This window comes from Rhinolophus ferrumequinum, chromosome X (assembly GCF_004115265.2).
Source record: "Rhinolophus ferrumequinum isolate MPI-CBG mRhiFer1 chromosome X, mRhiFer1_v1.p, whole genome shotgun sequence".
Lineage (NCBI taxonomy): Eukaryota > Metazoa > Chordata > Mammalia > Chiroptera > Rhinolophidae > Rhinolophus > Rhinolophus ferrumequinum.
Window position 1 is genome coordinate 68,397,087 of NC_046284.1, and position 24,706 is coordinate 68,421,792.

The window sequence follows — 24,706 nt, forward strand, 5'->3', positions numbered from 1 at the left end:
GTCATCATAGAAGTTTTTGCTTTTGCATACATTTGACATGCCAGAAATATTGGCTTTATCTAGCATCCTGATCTATTATTCTGTGTTTTAGAAACAAAACGTTAAAATGACATGAAAATAGTGACACAAAAGAGCTTGTAAGAGTTGAAAAAGGAATTAGTGTTCAATAATTATTCATTAGTTTTGTTAAAAGAACTTGCTACTCATAGTAAATTGACAGAAATGATCACTCTATTCAAGTATTTTATTTTCACTTTAAAGAGAATAAAATAATTGCATATAATTAATATACTGCTATATCAATTCAGAAGTTCCTATGTCAAAAGAGTTTCTGTAATTGTAATAAGCTTTTGCTCACCTTCACAAATAGACCAAAGCAGATGAAAGAATATACACAAAGTTATGAATGTATAAAAAAGCATGGGTATCTGAAGCAAAGAGAGAACTTTAATGAGATTATACAGGACATGGTATTTGAGGAAGGAGTTGTGGTAGATGAGGATAAAAAGTTATGCTCAGGGAGGATCAGAAAGACTCATTTTCCATGTTAAGAAATTTTAACTTTATTTTGCTGTTAATAAAAAGGCATAGAAGAGTTTCAAGCAAGGCATAAGAAAGAGATTTGTAATTTTGAAACAATCAAAGTGTTAGTGGACAGTTGAGCTGTTAACTACAAGTAGGACTAATGTTGAAGTAATGTCCCTTTTGGATTTTAAACATGGACATAATTATGGAAGTACAAGGTCTGACAATTAAGTTCGCGAACTCATCCTAGAAAAAGTGCTACATACCTCATTGCTGAATATCAGTATGGTCACCTTCGAAATGCTCCCCTTGGGAAGTTATGCACCGACACCAGCGCTTAGCCCACCCTTCAAAGCAATTTTGGAACTCTTTTCCTGGAATGGCTATCAGAGTTGTTATTGTATTATCCTTGATGTCTTGAATGTCATCAAAATGTCTTCCTTTCAATATTTCCTTTATCTTCAGGTAAAGAAAGAAGTCATTGGGGGCCAGATCAGGTGAGTAAGGAAAGTGTTCCAATACAATTTTTTACTGGCTAAAAACTCCCTCACAGACAGTGATGTGTGAGCTGGTGCATTGTCATGATGCAAGAGCCATGAATTGTTGGCGAAAAGTTCAGGTCGTCTTTTTCACGCAGCCTTTTCCGCACTTTCAAACAGTAAACTTAGTTAACTGTTTGTCCAGTGGGTACAAATTCATAATGAATAATCCCTCTGATGATATAAAAAAAAAGGGTAGCAACATCGTTGCAGCAAGTTCTTAAACTTAATTGTCAACCTCGTATGTTTTATCTTCCACTAATATTTACATTTAATTTTTAGAAATCCACAACATATCAGTAGAAGCTATCCAACATTTTCAGTTAGTATTTGTTGCAACTTTTAATATAAAATTAAATACAAAATAATTTTGTATAATGTAAGTTATTAAGGGATTAATTGCTGGTCAAATGGATAAAAGTAATATATAAGCAAATGTATGGTTTTAGTAGGAATTCCTCAAAGCATGTTAAAAAAAAGGAAAAAGCGAACTCTATTTTACATACCTCTTTCTATCAATTTTGAAATAAATAATGTAAACAATGTCATGAAAAGACAGACCTTTCAATTGTTCTCTATCTAACAAGACACCCAATGACGATTTTTGGAAATTTATAATCATTAATTTCAACAGATGTCACTTTTAAGGGAAAAAAAAAAGTGGGCTTACAATTAACATTCCCTAAGGTTTTTAAATCACTTTTTATAGCATTGTTACGTCAATAAGTTCTAACAGAACTTGAACTGGACTACAATTGGGACAAACTTTTAAACCAGAAAATCAGTATTTCTCTTTCCCTTTCAGCCTATAAAGTTTTCAAGTCTTACTCCTATTTCCTCCTCCAATCTTCAGGATATTTATTTCATATTCTGTAAAATAGTGAACAGGTCTTCAATCATTCAGTGCATGTCTTTAATGGGCTAATATACTTACACCATATTTCTTTTATATTTTATCTATCTTGCCTAAAGGGTACTATTAATTTTTAGCTTGCTTCATATGCAAGCCTCTCCATTTCCTTGGTCATTTTAGTTATCTTTCAAAAAACATTCAACAGATATTCCTGTCCTAAAATAAAATCCAATGTACAGTAATCAAACATCAACCTGGGACACAATTTTAAAAAAAGTAATAGACATAGAAGCTATGCTCTGAAAATGAAAAGGGTCACTTCCATAAATCATAAATTCTTCACTAAAATATACAGCAGAAACTGTTTGACTTCAACTTCAGTTTTACTTTGCTAGTGTTATGGAATACCACATATTTCTAACAGTTTAAAGACAGTGTTCTTTGCCATTTATCCATTTATTTAATTAATTAAGCTCTTAATTAACTCATACTTTCACAATGACATTTAATATCTTGAGGTTTGTTTCTTTACTTTTGAAAACTAAACTTAGGGCTTTTATCCCTTGTGACTAAAATATCTAAGCCCAAAGGGTGTGCTCTTTCATAAAGCCCTTTCCATAAGTGAATTTACAGAAAATTATTTTACTTCTTTAGCCTCATAGGGAATTTCCTTTTTTCCCCCTAGAAGTATCTATTTCAGCTTTCAAGTGTGATCCTGATCAAAAACCTAACACTGTGAAATAACAGTCATAAAAAGTATGACTCCAATTTTTAGTTTGCAAATATTTGTTTCCTTCTCCTCTACGCTGGCTCTAGGCAAAACTATGAAGTAGAAAGAGTTTGCTTGGGTCACATTCGCACTTTCTCATCCTTGGCTTCACTCCCTTGTCCCTTCTTTTGTTCCTCTTCACAAGGTCAAGGTCCATGATGCTTCACACAAACAAACCATTGATCATCCCAAAGAATATGCCCTTCACCATGGTCCTCAGTCTCTATTCCTCACTGACTATAAACCTGCACTTAGGCAACAATGGATAACCATTTATATGTTAACATCACATGACTAAACAAAGTACTAATTACTTTAATTCAAGGATTAACCTTTAAACAGGAGACAGTATTTGGTGCAAATGCTTGAATACAGGATTCAGGAATAGGTTGTTAAAGAATATATTTCTAAGACCAACCAGACAAAGTGTTGTCAATTATCATTGCCTGGAACTCTCATACACTGCTGATGGGAAACTAAGGGTATGACAACTTTGGAAAGCAGTTTTAAAGTTTCCTATAAACTTAAGCATACTCTTAACCATACAACAAAGTAATCCCACTCCCATATTTATTCAAGAGAAATGAAAACATATATCCACAGAAACGTGTAAACAAAGGCTTAAAGTAGTGTTATTCACAATAGCAAAAAAAACTTGGAAACAATTCAAATGTCTACGAGAGGAAAATGTATAAATAAATTGTGGTTTATCCATATCATGGAATACTACTCAGCAATCAAAATGAAAGAACTATTACTGCACACAGCAACTTAGAATCTCCAAATAATTATTCTAAGTGAAACACGTCAGACAATAAAAGAACAGGATAAAGGGGGTCAAATATATGGTGATGACACTGACTCTGGGTGGTGAACACATAATGCAATATATAGATGATGTATTACAGAATTGTACACCTGAAACCTATGTAATTTTGTTGACCACTGTCACCTCAACAAACTTTAATAAAAAATAATAATGCATATTCTATGATTTCCTTCATATACGAGTAAAACTTTAGAAAATATAAACTATACTGACAGAAGACAGGTCTGTAGTTGTCTGGGAGGAAGACAGCAAAGAACGGATGGGACACTAGGAAAGTTTAGGGAAATGGATATTCTCACTCTCTTAATTGTGGTGACGATTTCGTGGGTGTGCACATGTCAAAACATCAAATCGTACACTTGAATATGCTCGGTTGTGCCACAAAAACTTTTTTAATAGTGTAGTTTTAGCAAGGGACTTTCTCAGTCTTTTACAAATAATGAAACATAGGTAGCAACCCACAGTTACATATGATGACCCTCTATCCACCAACTGATCATTACCAATTGCCCTCTTTCACCCAATGTTAGTCCTATATGAGAAATTCCCCCTCCTTACTTTGGCTTCTATTTAATATCCATCAGTATCCTGTATGGCCCATTTCATTTATTTATTTTAATTTTTATTTTTTTAAATTAGTTTATTGGGGTGACAATTATTAGTGAAGTTACATAGATTTCAGGTGTATAATCTGTAATACGTCATCTACATATCACATTGTGTGTTCACCACCCAGAGTCAGTTCTCCTTCCATCACCATATATTTGACCCCCTTTACCCTCTTCTACCACCCCCCTCCCCTCTTACCCTCTGGTAACCACTAAACTATTGTCTGTGTCTATGAGTTTTTCTTTCTTCCTTTGTTTGTCTTGTTCTTTTGTAGTTTTCCGGGGGTTTTTTTATTACAGTAATTTAAGTGACTTCATGTACTTTCACATAGGATGCAAAGGGGAAAGGGTCTTTTATATGATTAAAAAGATAGTTCTTCTCTGTTGATCCTTGGGTTACACAAGTAACACTATTAAAAAATAAAATGTTACTTTTGGGCATTCAGAGAAAAAAACTGAACCCGAGTTTAACTGGCCCTTTTTATGTTGTCATTTAAAGTGAGAATTCTAAATTTTATTTCTAATGATCATGTAAGAAGTATATTGTATGATTTATTAATCCAGATTTATTTTGCAGAATGATTTAAGAAACCTCTCTCCTGGCACTTTCAGGTGACAATTAAAAGGATTAAATGAGTGATCAGAGAGGGGAAGCATACATTAATAACATTTTTAAGCTTTATATTTGTGCAATATCCATGTTGACTCAGGAATGTGTATAAATATACAATAAAAAATTTTGACATTTTGAGAACTCTCAGGATTTTTCTTACATTAAATATGAACAAAATGAGTTCAAAACATCATCCAGAATTTATACACCGCATAAAGGGAATCAAAGAAGTATCTCAATGCATTTTTACCACCAACAACACCACAGTAACCAATTACTACCCATAACATATGGTTGACATTAAAGGCAGGATATCTTATGGTCTACATAATTTTTTAAATGTGAGAACTATGTATTAAGGCTAGTTTTTGTTATTCATTTTTGGTCACAACATGAAGGTGATGCCTATAGATGCTATAACTTTTTGATACAAAATAGTAGGAAATGTATTTTTCTTTCTAGGGTTTCTTGAACGATTGATACTCAGTGTATTTTTAAATAACTATACAGAATGTTTTTGATTAACCTAACTACATGCTTTAATGTAATGTGTCATTTCAATACAGCCATCCACTGCCTCCAAAAAAAGAGATAAGGCAGCTTATGATTCCTCAGGCATATTATACAATGGAAAGTTTTATTGTGCTATTTAAATGGGCTCTTTCTCCCTTGGGAAAAAGCAAGCCAGAATAAAGAGCAGACACTGAATGTGTGACACATGTAGTAAGTGAAGAGTTGTGTATTTCACGTAATGTAAATTCCACATCATGGGGAAAACTGAGTTGGGGGATGGGCCCTGGAGATGCAAATGCATCTTTCTATAATCCACTAGACTTGGCTAGTGAGTATGATTTTTATGAGATCTCTCATTTGGGGATGGTTTGAGGATTGACCAGATGGAAAGCAGGGCACTGTGGGATATATCATTTATCACAATGACAGTGTGTAGTCATCAGTGATCCTCTCAACACAGGAGGAAGCTAGAACTGTAAATGTGGAGCAGCACTGCAGCTGGACTAGTGGAGCTTGGCAACATTTCTATTTCTCATTAACTTAATCATATTAATTCATTAGTCATATATATCAAAGTAATTCACTCAAGAATTGTCACCAGGAACAATTTATAACTGCTTCCTTTCTCTACAGGAAAAGTAGGATGTAATCATTCAGAAGATTGTTTTTAAATTTGGAAAAAATATGTAGCCACATCTAATTATACTAGCTGCCCCTCACTATAAACTTCTATATGAATGATCAAAACAGGCAAGGAAAAGAGGAAAATAGCAACGTTTTATTTTATTGATGGTATATAATCACCAACAGTAAACTACATGAATTATTCCAAAAACTTCCTTTTACTGAAATACCAGATATCTTATCTCTCACATTTAACATAAGCAGTTCTGATAAGATCCTGAAGATTTATAGCCTAAATTTTCAATACTAAGTTTTTGCATGAAAGATGTAGTTCAATGTATTTGTAAAACTATGGTATTAATGATCAAGAGACCTGGACTTTGAAATTCTGGCTCCACCTCTTAGTCTCTGAGATTTGGGGCAAATCGTTTAAATTCTTTTTTTTAAATTAAATTTATTGGGGTGACAATAGTTAGTAAAATTACATACTGTGTTTCCCCAGAAATAAGACCTAGCCGGACCATCAGCTCTAATGCGTCTTTTGGAGCAAAAATTTATATAATTTAGATAATATATAATATATAATATATATAATATATAATTTAGATAATTAAGATAATATATAATGTGTTATCTAAGACCGGGTCTTATAGTAAAATAATATAATAATAAATAAATAATATAAAAAGGAATAAATATAAAAATAAAAATAATATAATATATAAAATAATATTAAAATAAATAAAAATAAATAGTATTATAATAAAATATTTTTTGGGAAACACGGTAGGTTGCAAGTGTACAATTCTATAATACATCATCTATATATTGCATTATGTATTCACCACCCAGAGTCAGTTCCCCTTCCATCACCATATATTTGACCCCCTTTTCCCTTCTCTACCACCCTCTCCCCCCTTTACCCTCTGGTATCATTTCACTTCTTGAAAACTCATTTTCTTCATCTGTTAACCAGAAATATTAATGCTAAGCTGACAGGATGGCTGAGAATATCAAAGAAGAAAACATTTGAAAATCATTCTTTTTAAACTTAAAGTTTAGCTAATGCATACACCGAAACACACATTAAATATGTGGAGGTACTTTATAAAACACTATATAGATTATCATCATCATCACCATCATCATCCTGTGAGGTTTGCTTAAAATCCAATTCCCCCCCCACACCTGCATTGGAAATAAGCCATGGCTTCTGCTTTATAAGCCAGCCATGCAAGAAAAAAATGATTGGCAGGAGTCTAAAAAAATTGGGTGGAGACATTTTTAGGTTAAAATACTTATAATACGTATAGGAAAAAAAAAGCACTGACAGACATTAACACAGCAATCAGCATTTGGGAACCCAGATTCAACAAATACAATGAATGGAGTTCTTGATATTAAACTGATGTAGTTAAACTTTTTATTTAGTAGAGAAACTGTAATTACATGTAAGTCTAAACTCCGCTCTATGTTAGAAAATATTAATAATTCAACTTCTGTCTCCTATTAGGTCAATGGTTCTTCCTGAGTACGCAAGAAATAACTGAAAGAAAATTCAGCGACACAAGAGCAGTTATCATTTGTGTGACATGCAGCACGTTTTACAATATTGTTCACTGGGAAACTCAACAATAGTCATAGAAACAGAAATGTTTTATGTCAACCATCAAAAAGCTTCATTTGGCTTTTTCTAGATTGATCTCTCCTTTTAACACTCACAAAATAATGTCCTAGGACCTTTCTGTCTTCCTTATGACCACTTTTTAGCATCCAAACTGACTGAGAATATGAAATGCATCGTGAAAAGAAAGGGACACTGATTCCAGTGATGTGATCAGGCTAATTGGCATTATATCATATCATGAAGTTGATATCACACTACCAAGTCTTGGCAGGATTCTACTTATGGCTCTGCCAATCCTGAATTGAGTGCTGTAGCTACCATTACTGGATTGGATCTTCATGGGCTCAGTTACCCAGATACTTGAACAGCAGCTGAGACTCCTAAAAATATTTTGCCATTATAGAGTTCGATAAAACAAACAAACAAGCAAACAAAAAACAGCTAAAGAATCTGCTACCTTTTAAGGAATGAACACTATAGGAATTTCATCTGAAGCACTTTATTACTTCCTTGTAAGCTGTCAGTTTAAATTGCTCTCAGGCCAAATTCCACATCTGTCTCTGAAATGCTTCATAAGCTGAGGAAAGGGGAGCAGTCATCTTCTGGGAAATTCGAAGGCACACATGACTAATCCATCCTTTTTGTGTGATCCAGGGATAGTAGCATTTCTGCAGAGCTGCAGAGAAAATAGGGAGGATATTCCCTCTTCTGTTTCCCCCTATAGCCCAAATGATTTTTACAGAAAATACTATTAAATGGGATTATTATGTACTAATGTGTTATCAGGGAATTAAGATATGGATTGTACAACAGGAACAGAGACAGAAACATGAGAGGAGTATATCAGCAGTTCAATATATGAAGACAAAACACAGTCAAACTTCATCATTTTGTAATTACTAGGGAAAAAACTGAATGGAATTTGGGAAAACTTACTCACATAATGACTTTTTTTCCTTTTTTTTTTTAAATTTATTGGGGTGACAATTGTTAGTGAAATTACATAGATTTCAGGTGTATAATTCTGTATTACATGATCTATAAATCCCATTGTGTGTTCATCACCCAGAGTCAGTTCTTAATTATTAATTAATTAATATTAATTAATATTATTAATTAATATATATTAATAATAATATATTATTTTTTATATTATTTTTCTCCATCACCATATATTTGATCCCACAAAATGACTTTTATATTAATGTGTTGTAATTTTCCTCATACTGCTTGGGCAGAATAGATGTTCAATAAATATATGTTAAATGAAAAGAATGAAAGCATATGTATCTTTATAGATGCAAATAGATGATAGATATAGATATTATATCTATGTCTATAGTTACATAGATATAATAGCTAAATAAATAGCAAAGACTATTACCAAAAAGATATCATGTAAGTCCTATCTTAATGAATAACGACCTCTCATAAGTAATTAGTATGTTAATTATTTATATGGAAACAGAGCTTGCTAAAGTAATTTTTAGATACCTAAGCACATTTAAAACTCCTAAGTATTTTAATGACCCTACACTCATGCAGACATTCACACATACATACATACATACACACACACACAGACACACACACACACACAATTTTGTTTATAGTTTTAATTCGCTAAAAAAGATATTTTTATTAATACTAGAGATGTTAGCATAGCCACTGTATGAATAATCATAAATTCTGAATAAGTGAAGTTTGAAGGAATCAGGTTTCATTATACATGGGAAATGTAACCAAGAAGAAAATGCCCATCTTTGAAATAAAAAATACAAATCAAAAATAAAAATAAAATCATATTAAAATAGAAATTAAAAGGAATTACCTTTATAAGAAGCAGATAAAACAATGTAGCATACCTGAAAAATATTCTGCATTTTGAAAGATTCACATTCATAAATTGAGAACGCTTCCTAAATAAATCTAAGGATGATACCGTATCAATTTCTAAACCTTTTCACTTGCATTTTTTGCTTACAATTACTTGGGAGTAAACAACAACTTAAAGGCAAAAATAATATACGAAAACATCACACAATATCTGAAAAGAGACATCATTATCATTCTATTTTGGTACCTTTAGATCCGATTTTCAAGAAATAACATAAACAAATATAGAACAAGTTCCATTACTTAGGCAAACTCAGCTGGGTTCAAAGGGGCCTCTCTACACGTATGACATTGAAACAGAAAGCAGCAGTAGACTCTTTTTCAATAACTGATTCACCAGTATTATGTAAAATTATACACAGCTGTATAACTATTGCTTTCTTTACAAAACATACTTTGAGACATAGGGACCTAAAACTAAAAAGTATTCTAAAACATTTCAATAATCATTTGAAAAAAAAAATTCTTAACCTGTAGCAAACTATATTAAAAATATCAACTGAATTCTTCAAAAGTATTTTAAATAAATTAATGAAAGTCAAGTTTGTAACGCATATTAAGAATAATGTCAAATATGAAACTTGCTGATAGTTAAATGGAGAACTGATTCCATCTCAATTATCTTTGCTAGTGGAGGCAAGAAGTGATTTGTCTAATCCAAAATAATGCATATTCCCAGAATTATTTCTACTTGGTTTTACAGAGCTTTTTTCTCCTTATATTTGACTATAGTGAGTAGGATATTCTTGGTCATGTAAAAGAACCTCATGTAAACTAAGGAGAGGAATTACTGTATATATGTGCAGATTCTTCCTCCTTCCCTTGTTTAACATTTTTTCCCACTGTCTGCCATTTAAAAGTACTCATGCCTTTCCCCCAGTCAATGCCTTATCTACCTCTATCATTTCATTCTAGACACAAGCAAAGGGTTAAAGGAGTTTTGCTTTGATGGCTCTCACAGTGGTAAATCCAAGTTGTAGGACAGAAGGCCAAGGCTGTAATCCAAGGAAGGAGGCTCCATTATCTGGTAGGGGGTGAAGCATATACGATGTCTGCCAATTAAGTTTGCAAACTCATCCTAGAAAAAGTGCTACATATCTCATTGCTGAATATCACTATGGTCACCTTCGAAGTACTCCCCTTGGGAAGCTATGCACCCGACGCCAGCACCTAGCCCACCCTTCAAAGCAGTTTTGGAACTCTTCCTGGAATGGCCGTCAGAGCTGTTATCATATTACCCTTGATGTCCTGAATGTCATCAAAATGTCTTCCTTTCAATATTTCCTTTATCTTTGGGTAAAGAAAGAAGTCATTGTGGGCCAGATCAGGTGAGTAGGGAGGGTGTTCCAATACAGTTATTTGTTTACTGGATAAAAACTCCCTTACAGACAGTGCTGTGTGAGCTGGTGCATTGTCGTGATGTTGGTGAAAAGAGCCATGAATTGTTGGTGAAAAGTTCACGCAGCCTTTTCAGCACTTCCAAATAGTAAACTTGGTTAACTGTTTGTCCAGTTGATACCAATTCATAATGAATAATCCTTCTGATATCAAAAAAGATTAGCAACATCGTTGCAACAAGTTCACTAACCTAATTGTCAGAACTCATATACCAAGTATAGTAGGAGGAGGTGAAAGCTTCACAATGGATTTTCACATGCACTATAAGACACCATGATGATCAGGAAAGAGTTATGGGCTCTGGAGTTTAAAAAACCTGGGTTTGAAATCCAGTTCTGCTACTCAATTGCTTTGTGACCCTACGAAATTAAACTCACTGAGTCATAAATTGTTTACAATATCGTAAAACTACTATGAATATTAAATGAAGTGTATACAAACACTTAGCACCCATGCCTGGTATATAATAAGAACTTAACATACATTACAGGTTTTCCTCAACAGTTAAGGTACTAAAGTTTACTCAAGAGTACATTAGCTTCAAGGCAATTTTCAAATCCTTTTTTTTTTCTTTAATGTAAACACTCTGACAAAATCTGGACACTGATATAATTATTTACAAGGTACAATTTCTAGGCTCTGTCAATATATTTTAGAAGTCAAAAAATAGATTATCATTTATTGAATACTAAGATATATTCCAGGCACTGCTATTCCCTCTATATTAATTTATATACGCAGAGCTCCTTTCTTCTTGTATTAGAATTTGCTTATAAATACTTAAAGTTTACAAAAATCATTATCTAACCCCCAAAGCTTGAATCTCTTCCTAAGTTATCCATCTTAGATAATGATACCATCATCCAGTTTGTCACCCAGGTTAGATATGAATCATCTAAGACTTCATCTTTTCACCCTCTATTTTGATCAATTGTCAAGTGTGATTAATGCAAATTACTAAATTTCTCTGAAATTTTTTCCACTCTACTGAATTTTCCTTAGCTCAGGTCCTCAGTATTTCTCCCTTGAACTGGAGCAACTGACCCTCCTTCCCTTCACTGCTATTTACCCTCCACAGCAATTGTTTTTTACAACATTTATTCAGTTACTTAGAAGTTGTTCCTTTTACCTACAGCAGTTTTTTTTTAATCATATGTCAATTACAATATGTAAAAGTCTAACTGAGGCAGAAGTGGGGAACCTGGAAGTATTTCCCCAAGTCCATGTCAGCCAGTAAAGAATGCCCTTAAAAGATACTTTGGAAACCACTGGTCTATAGGGAAAACTACAAACTACAAAACATGATAAATAAAAAAACTAGCTTCACAAGCTATCTTTTCCCACCCTTTCTATTCTAACCATATCATCTAGGAGTCTCTGACCTCAAATCTCTGCAACTTAACTGTCATTGACCCTAGCACACTAGGCTATTTGTCATCAGTGCATATTTGTCTATATATTCTTCTCTCTGCCTTGAATGTTTTCCCCAGTTCTGCATTTGTCCAACACTCAGCCTATAAGACATAGTTCTGAAGATCCCATCTCTCTGAGCATTAACCAACTTACCAAATTAACGTAGTGGCTCCCATCTCTGTGATCTTATATTACCTTGTATGTACGTACTTGTATTATAGTCTGTATCACACTTTAATGCAATTATTAGTTTACATGTCCTTCTCCTTAATTTTACTGTGACAAGGCCTGCTATTCACATAATGATGCATTATCTATAGGACTAATACCCAAAACACAGTAGGCGCTTTACAAATTTTTGTCTCACTGAATTTATAAAGATCTCATTGTCATTGAATTCATTTTCTACCATGTAATAGCTTTAATGATTTTTAAAGGTCCAATGAGAGAAATGTTAAGCTTATTTTTAAGTGTTTTGTGCACTTTTAGGTTTTGTTTTTTTTTTTTTTTTGAGTCCAAAAAGTTCAATACTAATTTAAGAGACTGGTATTTTTAGGGGAGCACTGTTTATCACAGTGTTCAATGAAAAACAACGGATTATGATTTAAGACTGACCACTTGCACTTTTTCTTTTCTAATCATAAGGTTTCTCTACCAGAGATGCATCTTTTTTCCACTTTTTAATCTAGAGTAATAACTTGTACAGATACACAGGTGCCCAGAACCCTTGAAAACAAGAAGAATATTACTAAGTATAAGTAAGCAGGTGTGATGCATCCTATAGGAGGCTTTCAGACAATGCTAGTTTGGCTAGTGCACCCCCATCCCTGCCCCCAACACACAAAAGCATACATACGCAAAATAAGGCCTTGAAAGGGATTTCCTGCATGAAAATGAGAATTAACTTAAAAAAAAGTCATGTGTATTTGATTTGAGTCACTGGAGTACCAAAACTCTTTTCATGAATACTCAAAAAATTCAATAATGTAACCTCTAGTAGAGCTTGAAAAGCTCTGAAGGACAAGGCAATTAGATCAATATTAGTTTATTTTAAATGCTGGACAGTATGAGGAGACAAGGGTGATCATTGGATGGATTTTATTACCTGTCGGAGTGATAAGTCCTGGTGATAAGAGGCCTGGGACTGAGTGGGGCAGAAGGCGAGCATTATCCTGCAACACTCCCAAAGAACGTTTAGGAGGCCTGCCAGGCCTTGAACTGTTGAAAAACAGACAAACAAATATCAGGTTAAAGATTTTTGGAAATATCGCTTGCTACATTCACCTTCTAAATCTTGTTTAATTGCCAACAGTGACAGAATTTTATATTAACTCTAGTTTCACTGATTACTAAAAGACCAGTATTTTCCTTCCCACTAAATTTCCCAACATAGTTATGGCAAACATTAAAACCATAAAAGATCAATTTTTAGTTGATTCCATTTATAAACCAGCACTTTGCAATGAAACTTACCTGTTGTGAGAAACCCACAGTTACCCCTCACTTTATCCCTAGTATTAACACATGCTACTGAAATCTGAGATAGTGACTCACAGAATTAAAATTGTATAAAATATGAAGTAATTAAGTCTCTTCCCAGCATGCCAGAGGTGAGGGGTAAAGAGCTGAGAGATGTAGAGTAAGAGCTGATATTTATTAGCATTTCCACAGCTGCCGGGAGCCCAGGAGGAACAAAGGACCCCTCTCCCTCAGTAGGTTTTTTCCTCCCTATTTTTTAAAACCAGGCTGTCTAACCAGCAGTGCACACTCTTGAAGTGGCTGTACTAACAAAACCTGCCACCTTTGCAATCTAGGCTGTCTTTTCTCACAGATTGATTGGTGTTTTTAACTGATGAGTTGAGGCTAAACTTATAACATTAACCTAACCCATTCCATTTGCACAATCTTCACCCTAGTGTGAACAGTTCAGTTGCAAATGTGAAATAATGAAATAGAAAGCCATAAAATAATGAAATAGAAAGCCAGTATCTGGCCTCCATCTTGTACCCTAATACAGCCAGTGTACTGAATATATCATTTGGAAGCTGTCACCACAATAAGGAGGCGCATAAGTCATCGCACATTAGAATCAAGTCAGTCTCTAGTCACCCAATATATTTCAAATATGACTTTCTAATGTTGCCTAAGATACTGCTGTTGGTTTTTGTTTGTTTGTTTTTTCTTTTTTTTTTTGCTGTTGGTTTTTAGTAGAAATACAGTTTACAAAGCAGAATAATAGGGCTTTTGACAAAATACTATTAAATAATCCAAGCCACAAAAATGTATGAGGTTCAGATAGAGAACATTTCCAAAAATGACTTTTGCTTCTCAAAGAAATTTAAGTTAAACCTCACTCTATCAACTTTGCAGTAGGAAAGTGCTCCATCAATGTAAGACAAACTCTGCTTTTAAATGAAGACAACTTCTAGCAACCTTACACAGAGGTACCATTACCCAGCTCATTTTTCACATACCGCTGGTGTTACTTTCTTTCATTGTACATCAATATTGTCTAGTACGAAAGATTCTGTTTTCCTCATTCAATGTTTCAGTTTTATAAACCGATTCTCCTCTCCCTCTTTCTACTTGACTGTGAGCCATAATTTATTCTATTTAATATAGTGTTGTTATCCTGTTTATCCTTGTCTTGTTTTATGGCTTCCTAACTCCTTTAAGGTATAGTGATAAGAGATATATGCTATTTATTTCAAATGCCCTAAAGGATCCCAAGATCACTGAACAATATTCATCAGGGTATATCCAGTTATTAGAAGAAGGCATGTTTTCTTGTTAAATAATCTTCACCAAATCTCTGCTTTTTAAGTGCTTCTTTTGGTCTTTCCATTTGTCGGGACTCAAGCCTACTAACTTTATTCAGGTCCAACTGATTACTCTTTGTACTCTTCCAATGTAAATATTTCAGTCTTGTCTTCATGCTCTTGATCAGTTTCAGACAGGCTGCCTCCAGAAGGAAGCAGCCTGATGCTCCCTCTACTTCCATATGATGAGCCAGCTGTTGACGGTGAACTTTGAAAGCCATACAGTTTAACTAGTTCTGTGCCAAATATCTTGGTCAATCTCACAATTAAAAGTAGCTCTTTTCCAATAAACTGGCTCAGACTTGGGAGGCATTAGAGGCCTCTTAGTCTGGTGGTTCTACCTTAAACTCCAAGGTTTGAAAAAATTGGTCAAATTTCCAACCATCAGATCTATATTGGAGAAGTCATGGCTTATGTCACAAATGGCTTGGTAGCATTTACTACATATGCCATAAACCGAAGGACCATATTCTCCATCCTACCATTCTTTTCAGTTTATAATTTTATGATGTTGGCAGGATTAATTTTGAGTCTCCCCATCTAGAATGGAAGCTCCATGAAGGCAGCACATATGTCTGGTTTTGTTTGTCACTGTATCCTGAGCAATTTGCATGGTGTCTAGCACACAGTAGGATCTGGTAAATGGTTAAGTCAGTTCATTCATAATAACAGGAAATATTATTCCACAGTTGTTACAATTTCCAAATATTCCCTAGATTGCTCAGTTCTCCTTGAACACATGAATTGCAAGCCAGTTGCATCATTTACTCATCAGTTAATCATTTTTAAGTCTTGGACTTTACAGCAATTATAGAACCTTCTAAGTATGATCCATTCAAATGTGATTGTGGTTAAAGGGTAGATGCCACTGTGTTATGTCTGAGAGGCCCCACAAGCTTCACAATCTTCTCAAGGACTAAAAGTCCCTGGAGTTATACATGCGCAGTGACAGTATCATTTATTCAATCATCCAGTACACAAACATGCTCTGCAGTGTATGTCTGGAACTGGAACTAGGTATCAGGGTCACAAAAGTTAAAATGTAAGCTTGACAAAGCCAAGGGTTTTGGTCTGTTTGTTCTTTGATATACTGTGAGAACCTAGAACAGCTTCTGACTTTGAGGAGCTTACAGTCTAGTGAGAAAGATATGTGTTTGACCTGTTATTTAAAATTTATGATTAACTCTTTAGTGAGTATGATTATATGATATCTACTTCCAAACTTGCTTAAATTTATTAGAAAGCAAAAATCACATTCAGATGCCTACTCTTGGGAAGAAGACTTGGGCCCCTAGAGTAAATTAATTAAAATCAGGCTTGTGAAAGTGCTTTATAATCAATAGCACTCCATACTAAAGTAAGATTGCTTTATTTTTACTTTTAGACCTAACGATCCTTTATAGTGAGATACTCCTAGCACTAAATTTTCTGCATTTCCTTTCAAAGAACACAAGGCTGACAACATGATGAAAGACTTATAGAGGACTCTGCAGAAAGTTGGTAAAGATCATTCTTGATAGATGATCCTGCCATACTTCTAAGAGCTTTATTAGCATCAGCCAGATATTTACATATTAATCAAGACAAATAAACATGTGGTGATTTAACTAGGAAACTGTTATTTGGATGACAATTTAATCAGCATAGGTTGAAAGGTCCATCATTGCAGCATCCTGTTTCTGCTAAAATATTGATTGCCTTACTGATTTCAGTAATGCTTTATTTTACAGGGTACAAAAAAACCACGTAATTACTCGTTAATTGAATGATAATTACTTGTTGGCAATTATTTGTTTTCAGTTTAATTACAAGGTTATTTGTGCTCTGTAAAACAAAACGGACCTTTTTTTTTTTTTTTAAGTTCCCATCCAAATGGCTCAGTGGATGTATCAGGCATAGACACCACAAATGAAAGTTGTTAAAGTACATGGCAAATAACCCCATAAAATATCAAAACTTTCATTAAATAGTTCAGCTAAATCTTTGAGAGATTTCAGCTTTATAGAATCGACATTGGGTGTAACATTTATAGGTGGTTTGGAGAGACATTATTCCAAAAAAAATCATGATTTTTTTCTAGGTCCAAGTCATCCTTCAACATAATTTATCTTGATATGTAGTTTACCTTTTATTCTGTAAACTTCATTAAAAGCAATGAAATAATAACTCCTGAGACTAAAGAATAACCCAACTTGAAATATATGTCAACAGTATTTCATATTTCTGCAGTTGAAGTGAATTACCATCAATGTTACCTTGCCGTTTATACACTTTGTAGAGCTAAGAGGGAAATTCAATAGGTCTTCTGGTATCAACAAGATATGACACATTTTATTATAAATTTATTTGAAGTTGTAATAGACAAAGTAGCTGATACTTTGCTCATTAAGATTATGAATTTTCACTATTGGAATTATTTTAATTTCATGTCATCTATTTGTATATGAATCATAAGCAACTTAGTAAAGGCATGATTTTTTTGTTTCAAAGAAAAAAGTCTTGTTAATACATTCATTAGTCATGTCATGAGCCTTCAAGATATTTAACATAAATCATATGGTCACACATGATTTAGTGAGGAATCACAAGTCATGTCCTCTTCAATGAAAGCTTGGCTTACTACTCTTTAAAGAAACACTTGTAACAGTCTGGGACAAACTGAGCAAATTGCTAAAGATATAATGGCAGTTAAAGGTGGTATGAGCAGCAACTTGTAAAGACTACTGCTGTTGGATTGTTGAAGTGGGAGCTGTTAACAAGGACCTGGGGTTTACTTTTCAGAGCTATCACTGATATTTAAAATCCCCTGGGATAGTCCCTGAATGTGTCTCTTCCTTGCTTACATTAGAAGCCATGAAAACCACGAATAATATTAGCTTTGAAGGTGTTCTTTACCTGACTGTGAAAGTGCTACTTTGACTTTCAATGTGCTTGTTAAATTAAATAAGAATCTTTTTTTTTCGTTTTTTGCCAGAACAGTAAGACTTTTAATTGCATCGTGGATTAATAATAATCTCTTAGGTCTGACATTTATTACAACATTTCAAGGATGCCAATGGTAGTTAAACTCTACCTGACCTTTTAGTGTTTATGAAGAGAAACAAACTCTGACCTCACAGCAACCTGAATCCGTCTTCTCTCACTGTTGGCAAACTGATCACTTTTCTAACTATTGCACTGGATTGTATTCCTAAACAGATCAAAGGCAGCAGCAACCAATTCAGCAACTGGGAAAAAGGCATCCATGCAAAATGAGCAATTAACATTAATCATATATGAAATTGTTCAAGCTGATAACTGGAACCTGGTCACTATGGTAACTCTCATAAAATGGTGCTTATGTTAAACTGGGCGTCAATCAGCCCTTGGTTCATGGGAACTTAAAATGTGGTTCATCATGTTTCTAGGCACTATCAATACAAGGAACAAAAAACACACCAGAGGCGAGGTCATTTATATTCCATTACCATTTACTCCTTTTTTCAGTTCTAATAGGCATATCCAAAACTTAAATTTGGATATATTAAAAGCATCAACACCAGCATTACATTAGAGTTAGGCAAGTTAAGGAGATTATCTTTAACATAAGGGTGTTCAGGGGATGAAGGAAAACCTCCACTGGTTAATGGGTCATGCACTACAACGTCAAGGATCATGGAGAACAATTCAGGTTTATGCATTAATATTATAATTGCAATAAATTGAATTATTTATAGCTGTTATTTTAAATTGTGATGTTCAATTCCCTTGCTAACACCGAATTTCTGTTTTTCCTTCAATGAAAAAGAAATCTGATGTAATAAACAATTTAAGCGTTGACTGCTCACTTGCTAGAAAGTATAACTGTGAAGCAGCTAATTCATTTACTTGACTGCTCCCTATGTAAGTTAAATGTGCTCTAGGCCTGGTGTTAGCACCTTTAAATAAGTTTACTTTTGTCATAAAATGACTGAATTTTAATACAGTTCTTAGTATAATTAACAAAGATTGTTATAACAGAAGTGCTGATGGATAGCTTGAATTCTTAGCAGCCTTTTTTTGTTCTGCTTGTGTAATTCCTATTAACATCAGTGGAATGGATGCACCTTAGTAAATCTTAGAGTAAATCAAATTAAACATTTCCCCTTCTAAGGTATATCATATCACTGTCAGACACATGTTCTTATAATAAAGGCATTCTTGAATTCAAACAGTATATCACTGTGCAAAAGTTCTTGGTTACCAAAACTATAACCTTGAGGATAATTTTGATTCTCCCTCATCTTATCCCTTCATTTTCAGTCTTTAATGCTTTTGTTCCATTGTAATATGTGTTGTCAATTTCCATCTTTTTCCGTTCCTATTTCTAACATCCTAATTCAGGACCTCATCACTTCACACCGAGGTTATTTTACACAGGTTGCTTCACTGTTCCAGTCCATTCTACATGAACCATGCTATGAATTTTGGTGAAACATCCCTTTAGTTACGTCATCTTTTGCTCTATAATATTCAATATTCCTGAATGCATACAAAAATAAATATAAATGCTTACTCTAGTGATCTGCCTCAATATTTATTTCTTCCCTTTTCTACAATTACCTTTTTAATTTTTTTTTATTTTTCACTAAGTTGGCATTCAATATTATATTAGTTTCATATGTACATCATAATGGTTAGACATTTATATAATTCATGAAGGGATCCCTTGATAAGTCTAGCACCCACGTGGCACCATACATACTTATTACAATATTATTGACTGTATTCCCTATGCTGTACTTTACATCACTGTGACTATTTTATAACTGTCAATTTGTACTTCTTAGCTCCTTCACCTTTTCACCAAGACCTTAAAAACCCCTCTTACCTGGCATCCATAAGTTTGTTCTCTGTATCTATGAGTTTGTTTCTGTTTTTGTTTGTTTGTTTATTTTTCAGATTCCATGTATAAATGAAACCATATGGTTTCCTCGGGCAAGAGAAACAAAAGAAAAAAATAAACAAATGGGATTACGTCGAACTAAAACTGTTTTTGCGCAGCAAAGGAAACCATCAACAAAATGAAAAGACATCCTATTGAATGGGAGAAGATACTCCCCAATGATACAACCCATAAGGGGTTAATGTATAAAATTTATAAAGAACTCATACAACTTAATACTGAAAAGACAAAGAATCTGATTAAAAAATGGGCAGAGGACTTGAATAGACATTTCTCCACAGAGGACATACAGAGGGCCAACAGACATATGAAAAGATGCTCAACATCACTAGTCATTAGAAAAATGCAAATTAAAACCACAATGAGATATAACCTGTCAGAATGGTTATCATCAAAAAATCAACATTGAGTCTTGGTGAGGATGTGGAGAAAAGGGAACACTCATGCACTGTTGGTAGGATTACAAATTGGTGCAGCCACTATGGAAAACAAAACTACCATATGTCCCAGCAATCTCCCTTGGGGTTTTTATCCAAAACACTAATTCGAAAAAACGTCAGCATCCTTATGTTCATTGCAGCACTATTTACAATACCCAAGATATGGAAGCAACCTTTGTGTTCATTGATAGACGACTGTACAAAGAAGATGTGGTACATGTATGCAATGGAATATTACTCTGTCATAAAAAAGAATGGAATCTTACCATCTGTGACAACATGGATGGACCTAGAGTGTATTATGATATGTGAAATAAGTCAGACAGAGAAAGACAAATTCCAATTACTTCTTAAATGAGTCTTGTACTTCAGCTGGACCAGTTGATTCACTATCTGCTACAGCACAGTATTTGACCCTAGAAGGCTTTCATTGTGAAACACTGTTAAATGAATGTTACCAGGGAAATGTTTTGTTAAGCTCCACTGCCTTGGGAACACTGAAGTATAACCTACTGTAACTGCTGCTGCTTTTCTGAAAGGCCTCTTACTTGGTATCATCATACAGGCTTTCTTTATCACAAAGGGCACTTTAGTACCACCATTAAGGAGTCTGTTATATAATAACTAGCCAAAATATTGTTTTTCATGACTGGCCAATGAAGTCTCATTGGTAATTGGCAGTCTGTGTATAATCCCATGATGATCTCAATAGTTAACATTTCAAGTTTGAATGTCAATCGGAAAATGCAGAAGTATGGTGTTAATATCACAACTCAGGAGAGCTTAGGAAGTTGAGCAAGACCTTGAGTAACCGATCACAATTAAGCTGTGTTAGTCTATATGATTAGGGATACAGCATGAAAGCACACATTCAATTAATAAATACAGAAGCCAGTTTCCTTGCTGATATAAAATCTTTTAAAAATTTTGTTCTGCGTGGATAATTATTAGCAATTCATATTAAAATAAAAGTACTTTAAACAATCTTAGATGTTATTCAGTGTGGTGCAGTGGAAAGCACTAGGAGTAAAACCTGAGTCTTAACTCTTTCACTCTGTTAATTGATTTCAAGTTTTTTTTTAATTAAAGTTTATTGGGGTTACAATTGTTAGTAAAATTACATAGATTTCAGGTGTACAGTTCTGTATTACATCATCTATATCTCACATTGTGTGTTTATCACCCAGAGTCAGTTCTCCTTCCATCACCATATATTTGACACCATTTACCTTCATCTACCACCCTTCTCCCCACCCTTACCCTCTGGTAACCACTAAACTATTGTCTGTGTCTATGATTTTTTGTTTCTTCATTTGTCTTGTTCCTTTGTTGTTTACATATTTATATACCACATATCAATGAAATCATATGGTTCTCGACTTTTTGTGTCTGACTTATTTTGCTTAGCATAAAATGTGTCAGAAATCCATACAAAAAAAACACAAAAAGTTGATATTCTGACTATTTTTTGCATTTAATAATAACAATTTGAGCTGCTTTGTATATAAATGACATTTTTATGTATAAAAATTTCAGATATATTCATTTGGATATATCCAAGCGTCATGGCAAAAGGGTTAATTCCAGTGTGGTAGGTAGAATTCCAAAGTTCTCTTTCATCCCAAGATTTCCAGCTCTAATTGCTAGAACTTTGAATATGATGAGACATTATGCTTGAGATTATGCTATATTTCATGGCAAAATCCCATTTGCTGATGTGTTTAAGGTAACCAATCAGTTGACTCTGAGTGAATAAAACACAAGGAAATTACTTAGGTGGATCTAATATAATCCCACAAACCCTTTAAAAACAGAAAGAAAATCAAAGAATGTACCATTGCAGGTTTGAAGTTGGAGGGGGCCACGTGTCAAGGAATGCAGGTGGATTCTAGAAGCCAAAAACAGCCCTGGGCTAGCAGCCAGCAAGGCAACAGGCACACCAGTCCTGCAATTGAAATGAACTAGATTCTGCCAACAACTTCAATGAACTTGTGAGCAGTTTCTGCCCCAGAGCTTCCAGAAAGAAGCCCAGCCTAACACCTTGATTTCAGCCTTGAAAGACCCTGAGAACCCAATCAAGTCCTTCCATATTTCTGACAAACAGAAGTGTGAGACAGCAAATGGGTGTTGTTTTAAGTTGCTAAATTTGAAGCCATTGGTTGCACAACAACAGAAAACTAGCACAGCACTTTTGCCACTGTTGAGCTGTGTGACCTCAGGCAAATCATTTAACTATTCTAGACGTGTTCTCTCACTTTAAGATTAGAGATGTCAATGAAATAATCTATGAATCTGATTGTTAGATCTAAGCTGTATTTGTGGTCAAATGCACATAATTCATTAACTTCAAGGCATATACATCTGCCTCATCATTTCAACTTCCTCATCTATCTATTTCAGCTTATCTTTTAAGTTAGGTGGCTGGATTGCTTCTGTGGAAAATTACCCAAAAGGGGCAAAATGTATGAATAATACCATAGCATTTTCTTCACCTGATAACTCTGTGTAGAATATATATACATACACACACATATATACATATATATGTAAAATATATATGTATGTGTGTATATATGTGTATGTATATGTGTGTATAGATATATATACACACACGCACATATATATGTATGTATGTGTGTATATTATATATGTATATATATATACATATATATATATATATATATATGACTTGTTTGAAAATTTAAAAGTGTTGTACAACTTAAAAGGTAGGAAATTCTGACACATCCTACAACCTGGATGAACCTTGATGCCACGCTAAATGAAATAAGGCAATCACAAAAAGACAAATACTATATGATTACATTTATATGAGGTATTTAAAGTAGTTAAACTCATAGAAACAGAAAGTGGGAATGTGTTTGCCAGGGGCTGGGCGGAGGTGAAATGGAGAATTAGTTGTTCAATAGGTATAATTTCAGTTTTGCCAGATAAAAAAGTTCTGGAGATCTGGTGCACAACCATATGAATATAGCTAACACTGCTGAACTGTACACTTATAAATGTTGTTGATGGTAATTTTATGTTATTTGTATTTTACAATTTAAAAAAAAATAATTAATCAATCAAATGGTTAAGATGGTACATTTTATGTTACATGTATTTTACCACAATTTTAAAAGAAAAGCTCTCCCAACCATTTCCTACTACATACTTAATTTACATCCTGAGAAGTCCTAACTTCTAATGTAAAATTGAAGAGTTCAAACTTTACATTTTAATTTTGAAATTCTAATTTTCTTACAGTAACATGTACTACATGTTTATACACAGATTTCTTTCACATTTTCCCTTCCCCATTTCTTACTTTGACAGGAAAACATTTCTTAGGTATTTCCGCCTCCAAGGGGAAAAAAAAAACTGTCCCACATCTCTTTTCTGCTTTGAAATAATAAAGACAATTTTCATCGAAGTCAGAATGGATCATAGCAGTTGACACGTAAATCAAGAACCAAATTCAAATTTTTTGTCACTGATTATGGCATAATCATGGATAGACTTTAGTAAATGAGCATGAAGACCTGTGAGACTGCCATGGCAGCGGACATGCTTATAAACAACTGGATTGTCTCATATGGTTCCCTGCCCTCCATCACTTTCATTTTGAACTCAGGTAAATTTGGGTAGATTCAAATATCACAAGTAAAACTTGAGACGCCACAGCCTAGATACAGATCAACACACTTTTACAAAACGTCATTTTTCTTCCTAAATTATGGTTTCCACGAGGCAGCACAATTCAACAGGCCAGCAATAGACTGTCAACTCAGAAACTAAGATTGAATATATCTGCGCCATCGATTCAGTTTGTAACCCTGAGAAACTCAATCTCTCTTCAGTTTCATCATCTGCTAAATGGGTACCAAGATGATTTGATTCAAGGAATTTTCAGGAATCAGAAACTCCACTCTCCAAAATCCTCCATAACAAAATAATGTGCAAGAAAAGAAACAACCAATGTGTGAGCATCTTTAAAACAAAATATATCCCCAAATATAGGGAGAGAGAGGGTATAAAACATTAAAAATATTTTCATAATGTGATATATAGATGATGTTTTACAGAACTGTACACTTGAAACCTATGTAGCTTTACTAACCATTGTCACCCCCAATGAATTTTAATTCAAAAAAAGTATTTTCAAAGTTGACATGAAGGAATTGTATTTGTAAATGAGAAATCAGAGTCTGTATTTATTCTGTGTGCTTTTGCTTTTGTTTTTCATGCCTTTCCCAGCCCATTACTCTTATATTAATATTATTATAATTACTGTACTAAACATACTATCTGTGACAGGA

At 33.9% G+C, this 24,706-nt stretch overlaps 1 protein-coding gene across 1 annotated transcript in view; it reads right to left on the reverse strand.

Moving 5' to 3' along the window:
- DACH2 (dachshund family transcription factor 2) overlaps positions 1-24,706 on the reverse strand; it is a 661,323-nt gene that overhangs the window by 354,967 nt on the left and 281,650 nt on the right. The window contains exon 3 of the mRNA XM_033108843.1: positions 13,313-13,425. Within this exon, the coding sequence (XP_032964734.1) occupies positions 13,313-13,425 (113 nt within the window). The remainder of the gene's footprint in view (positions 1-13,312; positions 13,426-24,706) is intronic.